Here is a 26,067-nt window from a genome sequence, read left to right on the forward strand (position 1 = left end):
GGGCAACCAAAACCGACCGATCACCTCTGCTGTAGCGCTACCCTCCTTCAGCAGGCGACGTTCATCGTATGAAATATGCGTTCCTCGGCGATGTTGGCGCTTCTGGTCTTGCTCGGCTTTCTTTCGAGCGGCTGCAACGGTAACCATCGTTTTTATTTTAGGCATCGCCTTACGATGTTTGTTTTTGCTAACTACGTGCCCGACCTACGATTCTTGTTTTACTTCTTCAACTCGGCTAAATGGACGCCAAGATATGCGATTTAGTATATATTTCGGAAGAGGTCAACCAGCGGGCGGGTGGTAAGCATTTTTACCCGCTTAGACTTGTTAGTTGGCTATTTTAGGATAAAAAAACACGATGATCTGACTTTTTTTTTCTTCTTTGTAGTTCCTTCTAACGCACGTCTCCTTTCCCAAAGTGGTGGCCTTTGAAATATGATCTCAAAAAGAGAACACACTGGAGCGAAATTTTTGTACTCGAATAAGCTTTCGCATTTGTTATTAACTTCCGACCCGCTTGCTTACATCAGCCTATGGATTCACTGCAAATGTAGGACCTTAGTCTATGCATGCTTTCGCATGAGTTGTTCGCAACTAATAGCGGTACGTGAAGTATGCGTCGCATTTTCGTACCGTATCGTGCTACGCAACCTGATTTTTGCGGTGATGCTTCTGATACGACACAGGGGGAATCTAACAACTGAGGCAAACGGGAGTAACCAATTACTTTCAATTAACTACGAACACCGATGAATTTACTGCCGTATGAAAACACAAAACGTTAAAAAAAAATCTCTATTGCAAAACTCACTGCCGCTGGAGTACAGCGTCCCAGCGCTATACCTAACTATGGGCCCAGTATTGCGCTAAATGGGTTAATGGGAGCGATATGGGAGAGGCCTTGGGCTGCAGTCGGCGCAGTCAGGCTGATGGTGATGTCGCTGTAGACCACGAAGTGCCATAATGGGTTGCATACCGGGACGCCGGACTGGTTGCCGGGATTTTTTTTTAAAGGGGGCCTGGATTAAAAAGTTAGCGACCATAAAACGGTTGCGTGTAACAAAAAATTTCAAAGTAAAAAAAGCAATTGCGCAAGAATTACACAACCGCACAATACGTATCGATCTCATTCTGACAGCTTGCCCGACACGTTACCCACTGCAGGGAAGCAGCAACTGGACGATGTTTATTAATTTCGCATGTCAAGTCTGACTGAATATTTCAGTGCTACCGCCTCGAGATATGAAGTGAATTAAGTCCCAAACTGATCCAGGCTATGAGGGTCGCGGTAGTGAAGGGCTCCGGAAATATCGACCACCTGAGCTTCTTTAACAGGCACTGACGTCGCATAGTACACCGGTCTCAAACATTCCGCCTCCATTGAACTGCGACCGCCGCAGCCGGGATCGAACCCGCGTCTTCCGCGTCAGCTGCCGATCGCCATAACCAGTGAGCCGCCGCGGTGGCCTGAAGTCAATCTGCGGCTGCCGCTATACGGTCACTGCTGAAGGAGCGCTGAAGCTGTTTGCCCGCTCTCCAGATTTGCCAACGATGTTCGTAATCTATACGCGCAAAGTAGTGTGCATGGAGAGATTTTACCCCGAAAATATTTAGAGTGCTGGATCCTTGACCGTAACACTGTACTGCAAAGGGAATTGTCGCTACACACAGCGCTGAGACGCAAAACTTGCTGGCGTATTGCGTGCTTTAGCTTCCTAATCGGCCTACGGAGCAGCGAGGGCCATGTTAAGCAGCATTAGGCAGTCGACGGCTCGGCAGTCAATACTTAGCGCTAGAAAGAGTGAAAAAAATTGCCGGTGGTTTAGCTCTGGTTAAACCCGGTGGATTGCTAAAGCAACCAGGAGAGAGAGAGAGAGAGAGGCGATGGAGAGCGCGCGGCACGCTAGCTATGTGCCGCTACTGCGCATGCGCAACTGGCAAGCGCGGCGGCGGCAATTCTGAGTCACCCGCGCAGCGACGGCGGCGTCGCGCCAACTGTGCGCCGTGTGACGTCACTGCTCCTCGCGCATGCGCAGTATGGCCTTGGATCAGCTCCGCGAAATGGCTCGGCGAATCGCGTAGTGTTGCTTTCGCAACAAAAGTGAAGAAACACGAAGTAAATCGCCCACACAGGTCCTCTGTGCTTTTTTTCTTTTAGCGCACGGGTTCATCGCTTGGCAGACCACTTTTTTCTTGTTTCGTTCTTTTTGCACTGCCGATACCACTTGGCCGGTGCACCAGGGCAAAGATAGCGGGCGTTTGCTTGCTATTTCATAGGCCTCGTTTGAAGCCTAGGATGAAGCTAGGCGTGCATATTTTGGCGTTAACTACTGTATTTCATTATCTTAAAGCAAATATCTTCAAGTTTGAGACGATAGCCCACACTTTGTTTCACTTTTCCTTTGCAAGTTGAAATGCGGGCTGAAATGGCTGAAATGCGGGTCAGCGCTACGTCCACATCCCTGGCTTAAGAACGTCGACTTGGATATCGAAACGTTGAGAATAGTACGTTCAGTAATGAAATGAGACCCAGGAAAAGAGCGCATACTCAGACAGTACTTTTAATATTCAAAATTTTTCGACTGCCATTTCCTGGACTCTAGGCTATTTCCAAGATATACTGGGAACAGCGCGGTTTGGGAGCGTATACAGCGCTGGTTCCAGTGCCATGAGGGATACACCAGTGGTAAATACACCGTGGCAAAGCAGATCCCGGCGTTTACCGCCACGCTACCAGCGCAAATCCGGTCTTCCCATCACAGCTCCAGTGAATTTCGCCTACCGCCAGTGTCCTCAACTAAGCTAGCGCGAAATATCCGCCGCGGTGGCTCAGTGGTTATGGTGCTGGGCTGCTGACCCGAAAGACGCGGGTTCGATCCCGTCCGCGGTGGTCGAATTTCGATAGAGGCAAAATTCTAGAGGCCCGTGTTCTGTGTGATTTCAGTGCACGTTCAAGAACCCAAGGTGGCCGAAATTTCCGGAGCCCTTAACTACAGCGTCTCTTATGGCCTGAGTCGCTTTGGAACGTTAAATAACATAAACCAAACTAACCTAAGCTAGCGCGAAAAACTCGCTGGGTTCCCGCTGGAAGACGCAGAGGGCGCTTTCTTTTGCAATAAGGATGGCGCACGACTTATTATGGTCAGGCCAGATACCAATCGGGTGCGCTAGCACAAGGTTTTCACTTCGGTTTCGGTGCTGCGGTTTCACTAGACGAGACACTTAAGCTCCGCCTTAAAGTTACGACGCGATAGCGATGGCTTAATTCCCATATATGCGAAATTGGTCATTCTCCGCTTTACATTCATAAGAAACCTGAGGGTCACCATACCTGTCGTGGCGAAGGGTGTAGCGGCTAAGCGATTAACCACTGCTCTGCAATGTGACGTGCTTCCTCCGGTGGGGCTTGTGAGATTCAGGTTGCTCTTCGGGAGCAACGCCTTACGTGCAGCGATTGGTTAAAACGCCACCTGCCACGGTGGGCACTCTGCTCAGAGTTCGTTGGGCAGGTTGTGATGACGTCACAACGTGATGTGACCTTTGTAGCCCATCTGCCACTGATGGGCCATTTAGGACAGATTGCCCACAACCCGAGAGGCAACAAAGGAACCTCGCAGACTAATCCTAAGCGGCTAGTGAAAGGATTAGTGCTAACGCGTTAAAACAAAAATAGCGGAGCTATTCAGGACGAAGTTTGGTTTTGGTTTTATGGAATTTAACGTCCCAACTCGACTCAGGCTAAGAGGGACGCCGTAGTGGAGGGCTCTGGGAACTCTAACGTGCACTCGCATCGCACAGCACACAGGCCTCTAGAATTTCGCCTCCATCGGAATGCCACAGCCGCGGTCGGGGTCGAACCCGCGTTTATCGGGACAGTATCCGAGCGCCATAGCCACTGAGCCACCGCGGAGGCTTAACCAGGACGAAGTGGATGACGAAACCGAAGACCTAGTTCCCCAAAAAGTACCGGAGGAAAAGATTCCCACTGCTTTCCCGTCCCAAGATAACACCAGTGCCATCGACACCTGCACGAAAAACTTATAGAGCTTCGTGCAATATGACTGACAAAACGCAAAATTGTTCACCTAAAGGGTGTTCTTCCTTAAGAATAGATAGGGAAATTTTTACGTGAAATAATAACGGCGACAGTTGTGTCTTTCTTGAGCCCAAATGCAACGCCGAACAACATATTTGTGCCAAAGAACTTACTGCATATTAATAAGTTTTGTGTTGAACATCTACGTACATGGACAACATGTCTGCAAGGGTCCTGTTTAATCGTTCGGTCAAGCCATTGCTCTGCGGATGGTAGGCCGTGGTCTTGCGGTGTGTTGTGCAGCTCAGCCGAAAGATGTGGTCGATTAGTTGCGCTGTAAACGCCGTCCCTCTGTCTGTAATCACGTGCGAAGGAGCGCCATGTTGCAGGACGATGTTGTGCATGAAAAACTCTGCGACTTCTGAAGCTGTGCCACGAGGGATCGCCTTGGTCTCAGCGTAGCGAGTCAAATAGTCGGTAGCAACAATGATCCACTTATTGCCGCCCTGCGACAAGGAGAAAGGGCCGAGGAGGTCCATTCCGATCTGGTCGAACGGAGCGCGAGGGGCAGTAACGGGCTTGAGAAAACCCGCCGGCTTAAGTGGTGGCGTTTTCCGGCGCTGGCATTCTCGGCAGCTTTTAACGTATCGTTTGACATCAGCAGAAAGTCCAGGCCAGTAATACATGTTCCGCACTCTGGCGAGCGTACGTGAAAAGCCCAAGTGGCCAGACGTGGGCTCATCGTGGCAGGCGAAAAGAACGTCAGATCGGAGGTTGGCTGGAATGACGAGAAGGTAAGGTCTATAGTTGCCTCTCGAGTTCTTCTTGTACAAGAGACCTTGCCGCAAACAGAAGGAGCCAAGACGTCGAGAGAAGTGGCGAGGTATAACCGTATCACTACCTTCAAGGGCGTCAATGAGAGGGCGAAGGTCCGAGTCCGCCCTCTGCCGAGTCAGTAGGTCGGAGGCGGTGAGAGTACCAAGGAAGCCGCTGTCGTCATCGGGCGCTGCGTCGGCAGGATCAACTGGTGCACGCGACAGTGTGTCGGCGTCTTCGTGTCTGCGGCCGGACTTGTAAACAATAGTAATGTCAAATTCCTGGAGCCGTTAGCTCCAGCGTGCCAGGCGTTCAGATGGGTCTCGCAGATTTGCCAGCCAGCATAGGCAGTGGTGATCGATGACCACTTTGAATGGGCGGCCGTAAAGATAAGGGTGAAACTTCATGGTGGCCCACACGACCGCAAGACATTCTTTTTCAGACGTGTAGTAATTGCTCTCGGCGCGGGAGAGAGTACGGCTAGCATAGGCGATAACCCTCTGAAGGCCAGGCAAGCTGGGGCAACAACAGCGACAGACTCCACACGGCGCGAGCCCTACTTCGTCGTCGTCGCCCTACTTCGTATGCGCCGCCTGGCAATACTAGGTGGCATTATACATAATATTAGCGCTGTGAAATGAAACGCTTTCGAACTAGCCTGTCTCAACTGTGTACATTTATACATTTATCGAATGGCGTGAAAACGGTATACATGTCGGCAGTAACACCGAGAAAATTTACTTGAAACAGGATAAAGGTCTTTAACAACCTTGTCTCAAAGAAACCAGCAGCAACTGAACGACGTGATTTCATCAGGAGCCTAACTTTATCATGACTGAATTTCTTTTTTGTAGCCTCAGGCTGTACGAACTTCACATTGCCAAATTTTCTAAACATCGGCCAGGTAAGTTCAAGTGGGACTAAACTTTTGCTTTATAACTCCTCGATCAAAGTTGAATTTCGTCGTTTGAAATGTTCACGTGTTTGTAAGGTAAAACCATTCTAAAAATGTTGATGTCCGGGTACAAAATTTCACGCCATTTGGTTGCCAAATTGTTCTGAGCAGAGCCAGCAAAAGAAACTAGTATTGAGCCGAGCAAAAGGTGGCCAATAGATAGCTAATTCATAGATTCTTTGTCCAAAACCAATAGATAGCTGATTAATAGATTCTTTTTCGAACCTTCAGTCAGGGGTACGTGACCGCTTGCTTATATAGAGTTTCGTTTAGTAGGACACGTCTTGCGAAAGGTTGCTCGAGAGAAAATTATAGCGTAGTGAAACCTTCTGGACGCTCCATGGGGTCTGGAAGCTAACAATACCAGTTGCCGGCTTGTCCACCGCGCAATGCAGGGCGCTTCTTGATGAGTAGCAACTGTTCCACGGCTTGGCCAAGACACAACTCTTTAATCTACAGGCATGTTCTACAACTGTGCCAGAGCGCCGTGCCATCCGGCGTTATCTGCACAAGATTTGGCTGGCAATTGATCTCTATTGCAGAAAACGATTCGGGGAACCAGCGCGACAAGTAATATTTATACACGATGCTTTCCTGGCTGCATTTCGGAAAATACTTAAAACCTGCCAAAACTTATGGTGTATACCCCTGAGCCCTGTCTCCATTATCCCGTAATTTCGGTCTCCAAAAACGCGCTATTAGCAAATTCCGATCTCCATACGTGCCATCTTTGCAAAAAGAAACCAGCCTACAGGGTTCGCTTTTCAGTGCAGTGGTGAAACCTTTTAGCCTCCCTCAAGAGCAAAAGTTCTCACAAGCTGAAGACAAGGGCTCTATTTGCCGTTCACAGATTTATAGCTCAAGGTTGGCTATAAGCGCTCCTGTACACGGCCAAGAAGCTAGCTTCGTTAGCTAATATTGGAGACGAGGGTACCTTGATTTCAAGGTGTCAATACACTGCCAATGGTTTATGCTCAGAGACGAATCCATGTCATATGAAAGAGAAAACCTCGTATTTCCTTTGGACCTCTGTGGCTTACCGTAATGGCTGTTTCAGCACATTAAATTTAGGCAACCACGGAGAACAAACATGCCAACTGTGCCAGAACTAAGAGAACCGGAGAATAATCACTCACTCAGGATGTTTCTGAAGGTCAACTACTCAGTAAAGTTTTCCTTTTCTTGGTCTATAATGTGCAATTTGCATGTGTACACTCTTTGGCATATGGTGAAGCCCCGGTAAGTGCTGTGCACATGAATGGTAATCTGTGCATTTGGTGCAGCGTTAATTGGGTTTATTTTTCCTCTTGTGCACATTCTTTATTATTCTAGTGCGTCAAGAAACCTGGAGATTTTTGCAGCACCAATTTGGTAAGCGATTAGTTGTCGCAGTTCTTGAAAGTTGTGTGCGAGTTACCGCCCGGCAACGATTGTGCGGTAATAAGAAATATTTATTAATTTTTTTACTGGAGAGATAATGCCAGCAATTGTAAAAAAGGTATTTGGCAATAGTGGGTGCCACATAAATACCAAATTTAAAGTATATAAGCTTAAGAATATAAAATATATTTAATAACATAAAATATATTTAAGAATATAAAATATATTTAAGAATATAAAATATGCAATAACATAACGACGACGAACCACAGGCTTGGAACACAAACTATTAAAAATTCCGCTTTTGCATGTTCAGGTAGATTTGGCAGCAGTTAATTAAGGTAGCGTGATTTATTCCTGCCAGTCAAAGATATTGATACATGATATAATCCACGAAATGCCCGGTTTTTTTCAGTACGCAAAAATAAGACGAACGTAACCGCCGCCGTTTAAAATTCAATTAAGTTTATTTATATTTTTTTATTTCTTGTTGCAGTGGGCGTGAACTCACCGCGCATTGTAGTTATCAAAAATAGTGCACTATAGGAAATAGTAACGGACAAATTTGAACTGAGTATTGTCCAAACAACATGATGTCTACATGAATCCGCTTTCCCTCAAAGGTCGCGTTCTATAAAGAGGACAGCTGAGCCGTCGCTCTTCCAGGTTTCCCCTTAGTTCTTCCTTGTGTTGGTCTCAAATCGCTACTTGATACTGCTTCGTTCCTACAAAATGCGGCCAGCAGGTTTAACGAGAAAACTTTCAGTCCCTGATGTTAAAAAAAACGTAGTGATTTTTTTTCTATCAAGCAGTTCATCTGGCTAATATCATTCTTAAATAGTGACAAGAACGACTAGCATGTTATTGTTGCAAGGATTTACTAGAGGTAAATCATTTCGTACTTGTTTCATTGCAAAGCCTGCATGATATCTAGAAAATATTTTGGCCAGGCTTAATTTACCCTATAATATCTCAGAATGGGAAAAGAAGACATGGAACACCAGCATTTATAAAATGCACACGGTAGGTATTCTCGGTCCCGACTGCCCCCAAGCTGTTATCTCGTATAGGGAAACACAGTTACTGATTACTTCCCAATGCCTGGAAAACAAACAACATCCGTGTGCTGGCGTTGTTTGTAATGGTTCTATAAATACCGAAGAAACTGCCTGGAAGGTTGGTTCTGCTACTGCCGTTTTTGCGAGGAAGCGTTTCTTAACTCTCTGATACAAAGTTGAAAATGGAATTAATTTTTACATCTCTTAGGCGAACTTGACGAGTTACTAACATACCATCAGAAACGGCCTAAGGCAAGGTAAAATTAAGCTAAAATTAAGGCAAAGTAATGTAAAATTGTCGGTCTCCAGGGATGCAGGATGCCTGCTTAAAGGTCACTTACCGTAAAGCAGCCTAAAATCTCTGTGCGGTAACGTTGCAGTGGCAGTGAGAATTTTGAAGCTTGTTCATTTATTTTATAAGCATGAATCCTTTAAAACACTTTTATAGTCCTGAAGCACTCATGAATCATTATAACTTAGCTACAATTAAACTCCAGTTTTTTACTTTCTTATCATCAGTGGACCACGACTGATAGAATTCTTGAAGTCCTTACATCTTATACAATATTTTTATGCCTGGCCTAGACAGCTTTAAAAATTTACAGATAATATTTACTGCATTGGAATCAGTCCGGAAGCGCAGATTTATGCTACATACGAGAGTTCGCTCAGCAGGTGGAAGTTCGTGAAGACGACGGTGAGCAATGCACAGCGCGAAATTGTGCTGCAGTTTAACACGAGGCGTGCTCGGCTACGGTGATAGCGTACATTCCAATTGCACGAAGATATGAGAATGTGTGCATGCAATGTGGAATAGTGTTTGTGCATGTAAAGTATTGGCACCTCAGCGGGATTCATTTTCATGCAATAAAGGAAGAATTTGCGGCGATAGCCTAGTTCTCTCGCGCAGCGACCTTTGAAGCTGACCAGTTTGCACAGTCTCGGATTCGACTTCCAGTCGTGGATATTCATGTGATTTTCATTTGTTTGTTTTTTCCACTTCTTGTGCTGCCCAAACATCGGCACGAGGCGATTTTGCTAGGCTCGTAATGTCCGGATTAGTGCTTTCACTCTAACAACTTGATCTGTTCCGTTCTCCGTAACCATCCTGTTTCCTTATCCTCTTTGCAGGAAGACCTCGTGGAATCTGCAGTGGAATTCACTCGGGTAAGGCTGTGTCTCAAGCAAAAAACCTATCAACGTTCGTTGTAACTGGGTAGTTGCTGGCAGCGGTGGAGGCCGCTCTGAGTTTTGTGTCAATCATGGAGCATGACAACTTTACGGAAGTCGCACGTGCTGACCACTATTGTTTGTGTGTTCACAAATCCCAATAGTTTAATCAGGTTTACCTAGAGGTTACTGTGGCTTATGGTGACGCCTGCCCTTCGCTAACTAACGTATATTATTCAGCACACATTTTCGAAAACTCTGTTGTCAGCCTTTAGCATGCAGTATACGCAAGAGGTGTCAACGTTTCTTGAGAAGGCATTGCCACTAACAACACAACGCCTGCAACGCAATGTCATGGTATAGGACCATCCAACCACTATCTTCATTTAAGAGGCAATAAGGAAAGTCCGAAAAGATATGCTGACATTACAGGCCTTTCGAACCGAAAAGCTCAGCTGTGGTGATGTGTCCGCGCTGTGTTAATTTGGTGCCAACCAAAATGTAGATCTTCTTTGGATCACCCGACGGCTCATTTTAAAGGTATAGCATCCAAGTATTCCGTCTTACCAAAACCGCGCCAATGTCTCATGTCTCGAAATTTACTGAATGGTGAAGAGAGCTCACGTGAACTTGTAGCGTCATCACAACCTGGATACTGGATTGTGATGAACTATCAATTATCAAAAATAAGAAAAAAGTGTCATATACACAAATGTGCACGCCATCACAGCATAGCGAATTCCTGCTACTGCCCTTGGCAGCCAGATTATCGCGATTGATAGATAGGCAGTCTCAACGAAACTGACGCAAACACATAACAAAAGTTGCAACAGATGCTGCTACAAATGTGAAACCTAGTGCCATCGAGTTCACTCTTTAAGTGACTTGAGCGTCCCCGTAGCTTTTCCCTGACATATATTCGCCATGCTGTACGTGAGATATGCTGGAAGCTGGGAATGAGTTTCCTCCACGTCATGAGTTTAAAAAGTGCACTTCTTCTCCGAAGCCCTTCTGGGTGCCCTTCAGGTGAGTTTTAAAAAATTTTGAGTAGCCTTCATGGCGGCCTTTATCTCTATGTAATTCAGTTTTTACCGGAACAGTTATTAAGAGATGAACACATCTGCGTCATCTGACTCTACTTTGGTGAAGAGAAATGTTTAATCTTAGAACCCCTTCTTTAGCCTCGACTCAGAAAAATAGTATTTCGCTCCTCAATTTCTTTAAAAGTATCTATATATAATCCCAGAACTTGTTACATTTAAAGGGAAGGCTGTACCTTGATATATCAAAGGGAAGAAAGGACGGACATTTCGAATAATGAATCGTAGTGCTTCATGTTTGAGTTGTCTTATTATAGTCCAGTTTTTGTTGAGGGAGTGGCAATAAGGCAATTCTCATTGAGCTTATATATCCCAGGGCGATTTTTTTCGCGAAGTTAATAAGGGGCTCATTGAATAATCAGTGTATTCTACTTTATACATACCCAACCAGGTTTGTGACTACGTTAGAAAGGCGTTTTGTTGGCCTAATTATAGCTCTCGAAATCCAATATAATTGAAGGCGCTGCAGAAAAATTCGCATTCCATCTGCATTCCTCAAGGGACTATCCACCTTTCATTGAAGCCGAGGAGACCTAATCTGTATTCATTGAATAAATTTCATCAAGCGATGCTTTATATTCAGAAAAAATTATAGAGAGATACAGAGAAAATATGTATAACAGCCTTGTGTTATCCAAAGTAGCCAAGCCCAAGCACAAGTCTACTTTTTCAATGATAAATGTTGGAGTTGTTTATCACGTGCCCTTGAAGTTTGGCAAGCGTTACGTCGCACAAACGGGACGCTGCATAAATCGAAGATTAAAATACCATGAAAGATTCCTGCGTGATTCAAAGCTTCTACATCTGTCGAAGCATTCTCTGCAGTGTAATTCATGCGAGCCGATTTTGAATGACACAACCGCTTTAGCAACACTTAGGAATAAGCGCACAGGTGAATTGCTCTTTCCCCTTAGCAAAGAAAGAGTTCGATTGTGCAAGCGAGAAATCAATTATTTTATATAAAAGCTTGGCTGCCTTGCCCCCTCATATGTGTACCTTTTTTCTGCTTTACGCGCGATTTAATTTTGCTTTTATTGTTGTTTTTTTCAAGCTGTTCTTTTTTTCTTTCTTGGCTTCTTAAGATTGTATAGAAGTGCGTTTTTTCAATAAAACAATTTCTGAAAAGCTCTTCTGTAGTAGCCTTCCTTCCTTTTTATTGGTATTCTGGTTTGGGCTTCCCTTTTTATAAGAATAGCATAAAACTCTATGTCTTGCTCCAGTGTACTAAGCGCTTCCGATGTTAGCTGTTACGCATTTGCACGCAGTACCAAAACAGAGTAACACGTTTTGTGCTCATTGGGTGGGTGGTCAACAAGGCGGATTTAGCCTAAGATGGCCCAGATTCCGATGTAGTCATTAGTACAAAAAACACACTTTACAAAGTGTGCATCCAAAACGAGAAACCGCCACGTCGTTTGAGTTTCGCTACATTAAAGCCAGTGGAGCTAGCAACTAAAGAATACTTTCTTCATTGCAGTGCTTGTTCGAAGGAATCGCCACTGTGGACCTCGGCACCCAATTTTACCTGCTTTACAATTTCTTGTTGTATCTCGTGGAAAGAAGTGATTTCGGTAAGTAAGTGCAACGGGGACATCATTTCTTTTTTTTTTGAGTGGGCACGGGCCAAGTGCGTACAGGAAAAAATACCATTGTGAAAGTCTACACGATTGCCGCAAAAAAATTAAATTACGCAGAGAACGATTACAGTCTATATGCGTACGCAACTTAGGATCCTGCTGAGTTGTACGAAATGCCACTTGCTGCCATGAACCAGTTTCCGTTCGGTCTTAGTTCGGGTGGGGTACGTATGAACCACAAGTGGCGGATGCCTCTGATACGTTGGGGCAATGAACACAGGGCATGTAACGCGAGTAAAGGAGCCTCAAAATTTAGAGCGACTGAAGTGATTTTAGCCATTTCTATTCTTACTACAAAACTATTTTCCTAAAGACGACAGTGAAGTTACTAACTTCCCGGCTAGATTGTTTCTTAAACTTCGCATCTAAGAGTAATCTGGCTTGTGCAACAATTGCACTTTACGCATTTCCTGTTTACTCTTTTGGTGCCTACTTTTTTGCTTGTTCTTTCCTGAGTGGCAATAATTTACTGTTGTAATGGCCAGCTAGAGTTTTATTATCATGCTGAGCGATCGCCGCCGCCTTTAACGCACAGGTTAGCCAATATGGTTCCAAGCGCAACCACTGCCTAATCGCGCTCAAATTAGTGGCGTTGCGGTCTTCCGGGACGTGTTTTTCGCGACCTGGATTAACTATATAAGATCTGCCGCTGCAGAAGCAGAATTCTGCCTATGTCACAACACACATCCTAGCCAGCTAAAACCAACACCTGCGGCAGCGTGATGTGGTAAAACCTATCCTCTCTTCACTGCGGCTCGAGGTTCTGTCATATGTTGCTGTCTTGGCCGTTAGTGATTTAACTCTTTTACACACCTCTTTTCTTTTGCCCAAAATGAAATATTGTCACGTAGCAGTTGGTACAGGTAGTGCCGCGTCCAGACGGCAGAGGAACGCCAACACCGAGATGATGCCAGCGCACACCGAGACGGGCCAGGATGGAACGTCGAGCTTCGTCTTCTTCAGCCGCGAACCGCGTGGCGCACGAGCTGCGTTCCGAACAGCCGCCGAGCGGCTATTGTTGTAGACGCGGCATTACCCTCCCTCTCGGAAAGAGCATCGGCCCGATGCTTTAACAAGAAAATAGGGAGAAAGAAACAAAAAAAAAACAGAGTAACGCACAGCACCTAGTCACTGAGTGTCTCGCGAAAAATAGGGCTTCATCCGCACTACATGAACAATCTCTGGTCTCTGCTGACGGCGAGTAGTCCGGGAAGCCCCATCAGGGAGGACTTCATAGGTTACGTCGCTTAGCTGACGGAGAACTCGGTAGGGGCCGAAATACTGCTTGAGCAGTTTTTCGGAAAGGCCATGGCGTCGAATGGGGGTCCATACCCACACTTTGTCGTCCGGGGCGAACGTCATCAGTCTGTGGCGGCGGTTGTAACGTCGGGCGTCACGGTCTTGTTGGTTCAGGATGCGCACCCTTGCAAGTTGTCGAGCCTCTTCTGCGCGAAGCGTGAACTCCTCGGCGCCAACGTCGGGGTCGCGGCCATCATGGGGCAGCATTGCTTCCAACATTGTCGACACTTCGCGGCCGTACAACAGACAGAAGGGCGTCCTCCGCGTGGTTTCCTGTTGAGCCGTGTTATACGCGAAAGTAATATATGGCAGGATATTGTCCCAAGATCGATGCTTAACGTCAACATACATGGACAGCATGTCGACGAGAGTTTTGTTGAGGCGCTCGGTCAGGCCATTCGTCTGGGGATAGTAGGCGGTTGTTTTCCTGTGAGTAGTGCCACTCAGCCGCATGAGGGATTCCAAGAGTTTGGCAGTGAACGCGGTGCCTCTATCCGTGATAATTAATGCTGGAGCGCCATGCCGGAGGACGATGCGTTCCACGAAAAATTTCGCAGCCTCGGCTGCTGTGCCGCGCTGGAGGGCCTCGGTTTCAGCGTAGCGCGTAAGGTAATCAGTAGCGACGATAATCCACCGGTTTCCCGAAGATGAAGTTGGAAAAGGGCCGAGAAGGTCCATGCCAACTTGCTCAAACGGGAGTCTGGGCACTTGAACGGGATGTAAAAGTCCAGCTGGCTTGACAGGGGGTGTTTTTCGTCGTTGACAATTACGGCACGTGCGCACATAGTGTCGTACAGTCGCCGCAAGCTTAGGCCAGTAATAGCTCTTTTTGATCCGAGCCAGAGTGCGGGCGTAGCCGAGGTGACCTGCGGTGGGCTCGTCGTGACACGCCTGCAAGATTTCTTCACGGAGATTCGCTGGAACGACGAGGAGGTAGTCGCTTCCGGTTGGAGAAAAGTTGGCTTTGTACAGCACGTTGTTGCGCAGACAAAAGGAGGACTGGGTTCTTGCGTGAGCATGGTGCCATCATAAACCTTCCTGATCGTCTGGTAACATTTTCGACCCCTGGAACGATTCCAGCCGACACCGAACCACGCAGAGTGGCCCTGCGCATAATCGACGCCTATGTGACCGTCCCTCCGCGATCCTGTGCCCTCGTTACCGTCATTTGTGACGACCTGTGCAGTGCTGACGGCGTAGCAGAACAGAACACTGCGCTTGTGCTCTCCCATGGGGTCTGCATCGCCAGAGGTATCGTCACGCTACGGAACGGCCTAGCAGATGTCCTTCTAACGAATTTCGGGACCGAACGGCAACACATCGCCAAGGGCACTGCGGTCGCATACTTCGAGGGCATCGCCGAAATTAACGACTGCCTTGCCCTCCAGAGCGAAACGTCCAATTCTTGCACACCTCAGCTGATCCTCGACGTGAACCCAGGCTTACCCCCAGCCGATAGGGAGAGCCTAGTCGGCCTACTGCATCAGTTCCAAGACTGTTTCTCGTCTACGTCGGCAGTCAAACAGACGCCTCTCGCTAAGCACCGCATCATTACGGACTGCAGTACCCGACCAATTCGGCAAAACCCATACCGTGTCTCACTGCGGGAGCGTGAAGCCATAGCTGAACAAGTCAAAGAGATGCTGCAGGATGGTGTTATTCAGCCGTCGAGGAGCCCGTGGGCTTCGCCTGTGGTTTTGGTTAAGAAGAAGGATGGTAGTCTGCGATTTTGCGTTGACTACCGGAAGCTTAACCAGGTTACCAAGAAAGACGTCTACCCGTTACCACGCATTGACGACTCTCTTGACCGGTTGCGGCACGCGCGCTACTTTTCTTCGCTGGACTTAAAAAGTGGTTACTGGCAGATCGAAGTTGACGAGCGGGATCGCGAGAAGACAGCGTTCGTGACGCCGGATGGCCTTTATGAGTTCAAGGTCCTTCCTTTCGGTTTGTGTTCAGCTCCAGCAACATTTCAGAGAATGATGGACGCTGTTTTGTCGGGCCTGAAATGGCAGACGTGCTTGGTATACCTGGACGACGTTGTTGTATTTTCGCCAACGTTCGAAGAACACCTCCAGCGCCTCTTGACCGTTCTACAGGCTATACGATCTGCCGGCCTGACGTTGAAGCCCGAGAAATGCCACTTTGGTTATGAGGAGCTCCTTTTCCTGGGCCATGTCGTCAGCCATCGTGGAGTCCGGCCGGATCCTGCTAAAACAGCTGCCGTCGCCAACTTTCCCACTCCTTCGGACAAGAAAACGGTCCGGCGTTTTTTGGGCCTTTCCGCGTATTACCGGCGGTTCATTGGCAACTTTTCCCGACTTGCTGCACCGTTGACGCATCTTACAAGAGAGGAAGTCCCATTCACGTGGACAGAACAGCAGCAGCAGGCATTTGATGAATTACGGCGACGCTTGCAAACCACGCCTGTCCTTGGTCATTTCGATTCTCGTGCGGAGACTCTCGTCCACACAGATGCCAGCAACGTGGGTCTCGGTGCTGTACTCGTCCAGTGCCAGGACGGCGCTGAGCGCGTAATAGCATACGCCAGCCGCACTCTGTCTCGTGCCGAATCTAATTATTCCACGACCGAAAAAGAATGCCTTGCCGTGGTATGGGCTGTGACAAAATTTCGACCTTACCTGTACGGCCGACATTTTCAAGTTGTAACCGACCACCACTCTCTCTGCTGGTTGACGAACTTACGGGATCCCTCTGGCCGCCTCGCGCGTTGGAGCTTACATGCCGCGTCTACAACAATAGCCGCTCGGCGGCTGTTCGGAACGCAGCTCGTGCGCCACGCGGTTCGCGGCTGAAGAAGACGAAGCTCGACGTTCCATCCTGGCCCGTCTCGGTGTGCGCTGGCATCATCTCGGTGTTGGCGTTCCTCTGCCGTCTGGACGCGGCGCTACCTGTACCAACTGCTACGTGACAATATATTCCCAACTAATTAGTTCAGTGAGGATTACGAAAGGTAGATTGTTGGTTTTTCAGCGTAGAATACTAGAGACTGATTTTTTTGCTGGGAATTTCAAATGCCGCGACTAACCAAATAAACATCCGAAGGATCGAAAAATAATTTCTAGTTCGAAGGCCAGGTTAGGCTTTAAATTGCAAAGGAAATTTCGAGTTACTACTTGTCGCAAAACGTGACTGCACAAAAATTACGCACAAAATGCTACCCGGCTCACTCTTTTGCGAATATTATTTGCTCCGTTCCCTGTATGCAAAGCAAAACCTGCATATTTACGAGGCGAAGGACGCCAAATTCTGCTGAAACCAACTCACTACTAGGTGCAGCCTACGTTCAGAAAAAGCTGCTTGTTCGCTTTGTACACAGTTGTCTATACGGTGTGTCAAAGATTTGAAAACGAGACCCGCGCTTATCTTCTGCTGGATGCAAAATATCGAGTCTCACGCCACCATGACCACCACTGGTGGACAGAAAACTACTGATGCTTTTATTCAGCCACAAAAGAATATCATTTTAATCAACATAGCCATCATTCTGCTAGCCAACGTCAGCAACATTATAGATGACTGCCACTTGTAGATGGTGAAGCATGATTGCATGCTACTCTTTAAAGTAGACTTGAGGACTCATTATGCTTTCTTGCAGTTTGAGAAGCCTGCTTGGATCTTGACGGGCTTCGAAAACATTTCCACCATGAGGGTGCATGCGTAGCGCTTTAATTTATTAAGAAAAATACCACATGTATGCATGTATACATGCATACATAAATGCATACATAAATTACTTCTGCGTTAAATATAATGTTTTGCAAAGTTTGAACGAGAGTACACACTTTCAGTGTAAAACTGTTTTCGATTATGATGTTCGAACATGACTTCAAGATGCTTAATTCCAATGCAATCAATACCTTTTCGTATGAACAGAACTTCCAAGTACGAATATGAATGCATAATGCCATTTAATGCGCTTGTATTCTTCTAGACATAGTGATCCCAGCGATAAAGGACCTCTGCAAGAGCTTCAATGCAGCAACAGGCGGCATCATCACCATATCATGCGATATATTCAAGTTTAACACAAGGGCACTTTGCGGCAAGCCTCTCGCCACCAGTGTGGTAACGACCGGCCCGATTGCCAAAGTGAGCTACTGTATTCTGTCTTTCAAGCATGTGCAATCAAAACGCAAAGCACAGCTTATCTTCCTGAGGTGAGAGATGAAAAATGGGCGCGAACCAAATATAGGCCGCAAAAGTCAAGAACACAAGACTTAAGTTTAAAGAAAGTAGTATTCGCTCTAGCTCATGTGCATCTTATTGTTGGTGTCTTGTGTTGCGGGAGGTATTTCCGGTGGTTTTTACGTAAGCAGCACCAAAAACTCCTTCTAACGCGTGTTATTATATCTGCGTCCGCGAAGCGCAAGGCCCTACAGTAACAGGCGTTTGAAGTTAAGTCAACATTGCTCTTAAAATTGAGACTAGATTTACACAGAGTCTGCATAAGTATCTAAGCTGCAAAATGTTGCGCAACACTGTAACCAGCTGTAAGAACGTTACAGCGCTAGAGGACGTTCACACAGCACGAAGAGAACGGGGCGTGTCCTGCTCGTTTTATGGTATGTGAACTTCAGGTAGCACCGTAGCGTTTTCAGACACCACCGACTAACGCGGTGTTCAACTTTGCTATTCTGGCCAGTAGCGGCCCAGGTGAGCATAGACTGCATTCCAACATTTAACATTGTTAAGCCTGAAATTCCCACACATTTCATCCCTGAAGAGAAAAGTATACAACAGCTGTATCCTACCGGTACTCACCTATGGGGCAGAAACGTGGAGGCTAACCAAGAGGGTTCAGCTTAAGTTAAGAACAACGCAGCGAGCTATGGAAAGAAAAATGATAGGTGTAACGTTAAGAGATCGGAAGAGGGCGGAGTGGGTAAGTGAACAAACGCGGGTTAATGACATCTTAGTTGAAATGAAGAGGAAGAAATGGGCTTGGGCAGGGCATGTAATGCGAAGGCAAGATAACCGCTGGTCCTTATGGGTAACAGAGTGGATTCGAAGAGAAAGCAAACGTAGCAGGGGACGGCAGAAAGTTAGGTGGGCGGATGAGATTAAGAAGTTTGCGGGGATACAGTGACGGCAACTGACAAAGGACAGTGTTAATTGGAGAGACATGGGAGAGGCCTTTGCCCTGCAGTGGGTGTAGTCAGGCTGATGATGATGATGATGATCATAATCTGCCTCTTCTGTGAGGGCTCGAGACGAGACAAGCGGAGAGGGGGAAGACGTGGTCGGGGTAGAGAAGGTCACGTGGCACGGGCGCTTTCGGAAGGGGCGCGAGATGGGCAAAGTCTGTTGAACAACAGCGGATGGGGTAACTGCGCTTTCGTAATGCTGAAAAATGATAGCGCTAATATTATTGGACATTTGAATATGATTAACTTCATCAACTGCATCAGTGCATTAGTTAAAAGCCTGTATGAAATTTCTTAACTCCCTTGCGTTTAATATGATCCTTCTGATTTTTGATATCCGTCAATATTTGTACTACGTTGCCCTAGGAGCCATCTTTAAACTTCAGAGGTCCTATTTTCAAGAATAGTGGCGGGATTCTCTGACACACGTGGTGAACACATGTACAGTATTTGCCAGAAGTAACCAGGATGTCCTGACTTTGAGAAAAGCTTGCCGCCACTTGCGCGGTGACACCATTGTCGCCAACCCGTGTAGGCTACGAGGATAGCCTGCCTGATGTGAACCTACGGCATGGGTATCCTGTTATAGATCATGATAAAACTCCTGATGCCAAGAGAAGCGGCAAGTGTAGCCTTGTTACTTTTTGCAAGGACGGTACGTACAAAGCTGCCTGCTCGGGGGCACGCCAACTGTACCCTGGCCTGTATTATCCGGCAAAGGCTGCATGGGGCAACAGAACTCTGTCCGCAGATTCAAGCACTGACTGTGATGTAGAGTACATTTTTCCTAAGCCATGAATCCGACTACTCATGAGTGTGCTACTGCTGCTATTTGTGTTAATTGATATATTGTTTATGTGGGTTTAACGTGTCGAAGTGACTCAGGCTATGACGGACACCGTAGTGAAGGGCTCCGGAAATTTCGACCGCCTGGGGTTCTTTAACGTGCACTGACATCACACACTACATGGGCCTCTAGAATTTCAACCGCATCGAAATTCGGCTGATCGGTGGTAGATCCCGATGAGCTGAGTATACAGGGGCAGTGGGAAGTCACGCGTGGTGTGGTCATTATGCTGTTTCCCTAACCAGCTATCCTTGATGACTCGCCAATCTGTGAGGGTAAACTGCTGGACTTTTTTTATTTTTCATCTACTGCCACGAAGGATTTCTGGCCATCACACCATGCATGAATTTTGGTGATTGCAGAGGGGAACGTGCAGTAGTTTCACAATAAGTTATCTAATCCCTGGGCATGCAGTCAGTAACGTTCGCTCATAACGCATGGAGTGGGATGAACTGCTATTTAGCAAACCACAAACCTCTGCCTCAGCCAAGTCTACAGGCGCGCAGAAAAATTTTCTAGACACGGAAAGGACAAAAAGGCGTAGTTGCGTTGCAGTCTAAAAGTGTGGTCAGGGAGTAAAGGTAGAAGATGTGCACACCCCAGAGTAACTTGCGCGCCGGTTTTCCGAACGTCAGGCGTCGCCTTCAGGAACTTGCGCACCCATATCTAACAATTCTGGAGAAAAACATTTCTGAATGGAAAAAATTTATGAGCAAACTTTTTTCATATGCTGTAATATTTCACTATAACAATCAATATATCCGCAAACCTCCCTTTGTCAGGTTTGCTTTTTTTTTGCCATTAGCGATTTTGCTACCGCCAAAAGCGTTCCCCATTGTTCTTCTATCGCAGTCTTAACTGTTCGTTGCGAGCGATAGAAACCCTATAAAATACTTTGCTACATATTGGAAGAATGTACCATTAATTCAATTTCTGTACCGGTGGCTTACAATTTTCCAATATGTTCCAAACGTTGGACATGGGTGCTCTAAACTTTAGGTGGCAACCTTTTGGCAGCCACTAGAGTAGGGAACCTTCGGCTGCTTGAGCTCGTTCTTAAAAAAGGTATTGCACCTTCCCACCATGTTTCTAACACTTCGCGGTTTCTGCTGGTGACAAGCAAACCCACAATTTTTCCTCCTCTTTTCTTTTCAAAGTGCTTGGGCGACATTTTTCAAACTTGCGACGAAAACAAGCCAGTGGAAGTGAGTACCGGCTGATTGATTGTTATTGATGTGTGTAGAGTGTCTTAATATCAAAACGAAGACAGCGCTTACACTAGGGTGCCCACTTTTAAATAGTAGTTATGCTCGATACTGGCCATTTTTATGCAAGGAAGGTTTATTGTCCGCTAATTAGAAATTCTAACTGTTCGCTTTCCTCCTCGCATATGTACATGGCTTTCGCTGCCGGCGTACTACACTACTGTGGGTTAAGGTTCTCATGCACATTAAGCAAGCAGTTCATAAGAGGTGCTGTGTTCCAGGACATGGGTGACTCCATCTAATGGGCATAGAATCTTTCGCATGAAAGAGTGAACAGGCATCACATTCCAGATACTCCTGAATCCGTTCATTCTTCCTGGCCTGAAAATGACGCCGAAGTACAATTTCTTTTCTTCGGACCGCGTCGGCCCACTTAACAAAACCGTTGACTAAGTATGACCTCCGGTGTTCGCACATGCAACCATTATAATGTTAGCAGGATTGAGAAATGTACAAGAGGTAGTCTAAAATCCCCTCAGGTAATCAAATTCGAGTTGCTAAATATACCTAATTTTATGTCTAATGTGGACGGGTGGTCGTAAGGACCAAGACCTACTGAACTACAGACCCGCACATTTGGCACTGCTCCAGCGCGCATTGTCTAGTTCATGCCTTTTGCCGCTAGGAAAAGGCACCTACGGGAAGCGTGGCGCTACATTATACCTCTTGAACAAGATGGCCTCCTCCATCATTTTATTTCAAACAAATCAGTTTCGTCGCTTGTGCAAGTAATCATTACATCCATTTATCTATGCTAGGCACGGTGGTGCTGACGAAAAGAAAGCGAATAAAAAGAAAGACGTTTTTTATACTCATCCAGAGCGAAAAAAGTCGTTATTGTAGATATTTTTATCGTTGATGGTAAGATAGCAGAAGAAGACGAAACAAATGTATTAAATATCTTACTCAAATTGGCAAACGATGATGATGATGATGACAGCAGACGAACAGGTCAACCGAGCGCCCTCAACGGCCAATAAGCTAACGAAAGTTGGCGCACGCTGCTCCATAGGACCCCGCCATATGGGCAGGTCTGTAGTTCCGTAGGTCTTGGTAAGAACATACGTCTCATCTTTTATCACCATCCTATGCAAAAAGGCGTAGCTAGAATCTCTTACAGCAGTATCTCGAATTGAAAGAAACTGCTGGTCATAATAGGCCGCGTTATTTTTCTTGTAGGAGAGCGTTGAGGGCAGCCATCCTCAAGACGATAGATTCAGCTCAAGGAGAGTGGTGTTAGTCGCCGCTGAACCCCGTGCTTATATACAATCTAAAGAGTGAGCAGTTGCCCTGAGGAGGAAACACTGAAAAAGCACCCGTTAAAGAACCCGACCACGTGTAGCACCTGCGAAGTAGATGTGGATGAAGGTCTATCGTAGATATCTCGTGTCAGTTCGAGTTGGGCGAAAAAATTGAAGCGCTCCAGCATCATTTCCATGCTGCCTACACAAACACTTCTGATCGAGCTCTATTTGTTTTGATACATGTAGTGCCGTTTTAGCACTTCTTGAATATTGTTTCCTTTGACCATTGGACACCGACCTGCATGTTTCCACCAGACTTGTTTTGTTCTCACAATTTTGGAACATTTTAGTGTGAGGTACAGAGGGATGAAACTTTATCTTGAGTATTTGAAAAGTTGTTTTCCAAAGCTGTACTCGTGACTGGACTGAACTTTGAGTTCTGTACACTGATATAAAAAGTAGTACAAGGGGTCAGGACCTCGTTTGGCTTTTAGCCTTGGCCTCTTCTTTGGCATCATTTAGGGAACAAATAAAGAAAAAAATGGCACCCACACATCTGCACAGAATTCTGACACTCACAAACAAGAAACTTCCTGGAGGGCAGACCCTTAAGCATTCCCAAAAAATATCCGGCGACGGAAATGTACATGAGCACTTGAAACAATAATAAGCGCAGGAATCTTTTTTTCTCGCTGAAGAGCAGCCATTGTCCAAACAAGCACTGGTGAACCCTATAGACAAGGAATGACGTATCACAGTTTCAATTCATGGGCGCAGTTAGTGCATGAGATAAACAAAAGTAGAGCACTGCACGGGCCTCAATTTGAGGCCCGAGCCCGGCTTGGGCCCGAGACCTGAAGCCCGAGCCCGGGCCCGGCCCGGGCCCGCTAAATTATCGCTCTTGTGAGCCCGGCCCGGCCCGTGAATCCCGGAGTGAAGCCCAGCCCGGGCCTGGCCCGGGCTGGGTTTGAGGTATACGCTTAAGGTATACTGCTCACTCTGAGCAAGCTAGTAGACTGCTACTACACCGATAAGGAACTGGCCGACAAAGGTTCTGAAACCGCAGTTTGGCTTCCAGAAAGTTGGTTCTTTTTAACCCAGAAAGAAGTGATGAAGAGTAGTTCTCGGCAGGCCCGTCTTTTGGAGAGTGATCTCATGTAGGTGGGCAAAGATAAACTCGGAAGTTCCAAGAGCCAAATAAAAAGGGCTGCATCACGCGTATTAGTCTACTCTGCGTTCACCCATGATTCTAATCAGTTAGATTCTGCCGCCCGCGAAGTATAAATATTAAAGCTGCCTAGCAAGCAGTAGGATGACATTTTTTTATTCAACGCGATCTCACAGGTTGAGCTCATAGCCGAACTGGTCACCTTTCAGCAGAAACGAAAAGCTGAAATGCTTGAGTATTTCATGCTATCTGCTTGAAGACCATAAGCGTCCTAAACTAATATGTTCTTCCCTAATGCACTTTTAATAGTGTATGGTATGTTTTGGGAACGCGAATGATCAATGGCCAATTAAGGCCGGTTGAACTTTACTCTTACTGCACCGCGGCGTGGAAATAAGGAAATAAATAAGTAAATGAATAAAGCTTAGCTTTTTCTCAGCGCGTACTATAACTCATAGCTCATCCGTGCCGCTGCTTCAATGCCGCAGTTGTGCACTTCACTCTGCAATATTGAATGAAAAGTCGGACACGAGCCGTTTCTGTACGGACCCAAGCCTGGCTCGGGCCCGCAGCTTTAAGCCCGAGCCCGGCCCGGGCCCGCAACTTCAGGCCCGGGCCCGGCCCAGGCCCGGCAAAATAAATCATGTCCCGGCCCGGCCTGCCCCGCGGGCCGGGCCGGGCCCGGGCTTTCGGGCAGGCCCGAGCCCTTGCAGTGCACTAAACTAAAGTAAACGTGTACAGCTTTCTGCCCCACTCTATACTAAAATGAACACTACAACAGACAAAGCGAGCTGTTCTTTACACTTCTCTTTGATATTGTTTGCGACTCTGAATATCTCCTACGATGGCTTGCTTGGTCACGCAGCACTGCCTGTGACAAAGACCAGAGCGTTCTCACAATACCTTTCCCTCACCCTTCTGGTAGAAAGGAACGTTGGCTCTTGTAAGACCACAAAATCATAAGCTCTTAACGTAAAAATAAAAAAAAATAGTTTTGTTGCGCCCACCCTATGGCTCATACGCTATGAATTGTGCACACTAAGTAAGCAAGAGAAGTTATGAAATAAGGCGCAGTGTGTTGAGACTTTTCTGCAGTTTACTTAAGTGTTAGGGTACATTTAAATATATCTTAACTATATCGCCCATTAAAGGTGAAGTACAAATTTCAGAAGTGAAATTGATCACCTGGTATAAATAATAGGATCGCTATCATTTTGTCACTGCACTTGCGCGATCACTTAATACTGCAGCGCTTTTTGTTCATCCCAATACCACGGGTACTTCGTTGATAACCGTGTGAGCCTAAAAAAAAGTGTACAAAACTGAAACTGTCCTTTGCAAGAGAGTGTCAAAAACTATTTAACTATTTTGGTTGTTTTTTCGCGCAATCATGCGTGGAAATATTCCCTAAATATGCAAGTGGCAAAATGATCGGCTGCACACTCTAGAAACGTGCGCGTATGACATGCATTCTGTTATCGCTGTTTCAGGATCCGGCGGTGATTGGACTCTTAAAATTTGTGGCGGTAAGTACTTCAGGGCGCTTCATATGTTGGACGTGTCTATTTAATCATTGGAGTCTCAGATCTGTGTGAAAAAAAAATAACAGCAGAGAAGTACACAGAAAGCGTCGTGCGCTATACGGAATATAAAATCAAGCCTTACACGAACCTCTCTTCACAGCCTAGCTCCTGTCTCGGAATTGCGTGCAGCGGGCTCGTCAAACGTTGCACATGAGAGCTATATATATCGTTGAGAGATAGCTTCAGACAGTTGGTATGAATCGATTGCATGCAGGATAGTTCGAGTTCAGGAAATACGTGGATTGTCCTTTTCCGACCTGCCGTATTGAACGTGCACTGTGAGGCACTTGCGCGAAAGGTTGGACAAGTTACACCAAACCCAAATTGATACTTTAGCTGAATGAGGTTAACCGCCGGATTTTCCGTTTTCTTTAACACAACGCCAGTTGCAATATAAATTTTGCAAGCCACTACAAAAGGCAATATAACTTAAATTTGAGCTGAAAACGAGAAATGGGGTTCTAACTCTCGCCACCAAGCTGTCATATTGAGGCCTCTTCCTTCGCTGCTCCCAGCTCACCGCCCAGAATCCTCACAAGCCTAGAAGGACTCTAACATTTGTCACGGAGTCTTCTGGGGTCGCAGAGAGCGTGGTGTTAACATCTTTTTAAGGGATGGATTTACCCACACTTTTCAGGACCGACTGAACTTTCAGTTTGGTCGTATTAAGTGTGTAACGAGCCGTTTTGTATTTTCCAGTGCCTTATTGCGTACGTCTTGAAAACGGCTCCCATCGACGTCTACAAGCAGTTGGTGTGCGATATTGTAGCATTCTACCTGAGGTTTTTGGGCCCTCTTGGCTTCATTGTTTTCAAGCCTGCTCTCTGCGCATTTCTAAAGGCCGTTAAAGTGACCTGCCCAGCCATTAAGTGCTGAAAACAACGCCCTTTTGTTCCAATTGTATTTTATACTTACGCCAAATCTGGTAACGGGGGCATGTAACAAAGCGAGGGATGTCCGGAAGAGGACAATTAACCCACTTCATCTCTACTATGGTGCTCATGTACCCATAATGTACCCCTCTTTCCTCCTATCCTCTTCCTCTACAAGCTCCTCTAGAATACGGTGATGGGAATATTCTTTATGGGCCCGAGAAGACAGAGTTGAGTGACAGAGGCACATGCACGCTGTGAACTAACAAAAATTTGTGAGTTATGTCAAAATGCCCCATTGCCTCTGATGGTATCCCTTTTCGTAGTATTGCCACTACATATGTCTTCAATACTGAAGTACTCTTGCGGCGAAATGTAATAAGCCACAACGCTTTGAAAATAATTTCGTTTTACGCGGCAATATGTAGACCATCCCCACCTTAACCATTCTTTGCCTGCGTAGCTCTGG

The 26,067-nt window shown here is 46.4% G+C and overlaps 1 protein-coding gene across 1 annotated transcript; it reads left to right on the top strand.

The window, feature by feature from the left end:
- On the top strand, positions 1 to 26,067 carry LOC149347231 (uncharacterized). The gene is made up of 9 exons (XM_089585529.1): positions 1 to 139; positions 5,707 to 5,756; positions 7,140 to 7,178; positions 9,377 to 9,412; positions 11,993 to 12,086; positions 17,407 to 17,564; positions 20,624 to 20,671; positions 24,634 to 24,669; positions 25,426 to 26,067. The coding sequence occupies exons 1-9, from the start codon at positions 76 to 78 to the stop codon at positions 25,600 to 25,602; spliced, it is 702 nt and encodes a 233-aa protein (XP_089441655.1). The 5' UTR covers positions 1 to 75; the 3' UTR covers positions 25,603 to 26,067.

Source organism: Amblyomma mixtum, chromosome 4 (genome assembly GCF_055824585.1).
Source record: "Amblyomma mixtum isolate Tamu chromosome 4, ASM5582458v1, whole genome shotgun sequence".
NCBI classification, from domain to species: Eukaryota; Metazoa; Arthropoda; class Arachnida; order Ixodida; family Ixodidae; genus Amblyomma; species Amblyomma mixtum.

Bases quoted from the DNA above. Each gene is read 5' to 3' on its own strand.
- LOC149347231 (XM_089585529.1), top strand. From the start codon at position 76: ATGCGTTCCTCGGCGATGTTGGCGCTTCTGGTCTTGCTCGGCTTTCTT. The intron at 140-5,706 runs GTAACCATCGTT...TCTTTTTTGTAG, and splicing joins TCTTTCGAGCGGCTGCAACG to CCTCAGGCTGTACGAACTTC. The intron at 7,179-9,376 runs GTAAGCGATTAG...TCCTCTTTGCAG, and splicing joins ATTTTTGCAGCACCAATTTG to GAAGACCTCGTGGAATCTGC.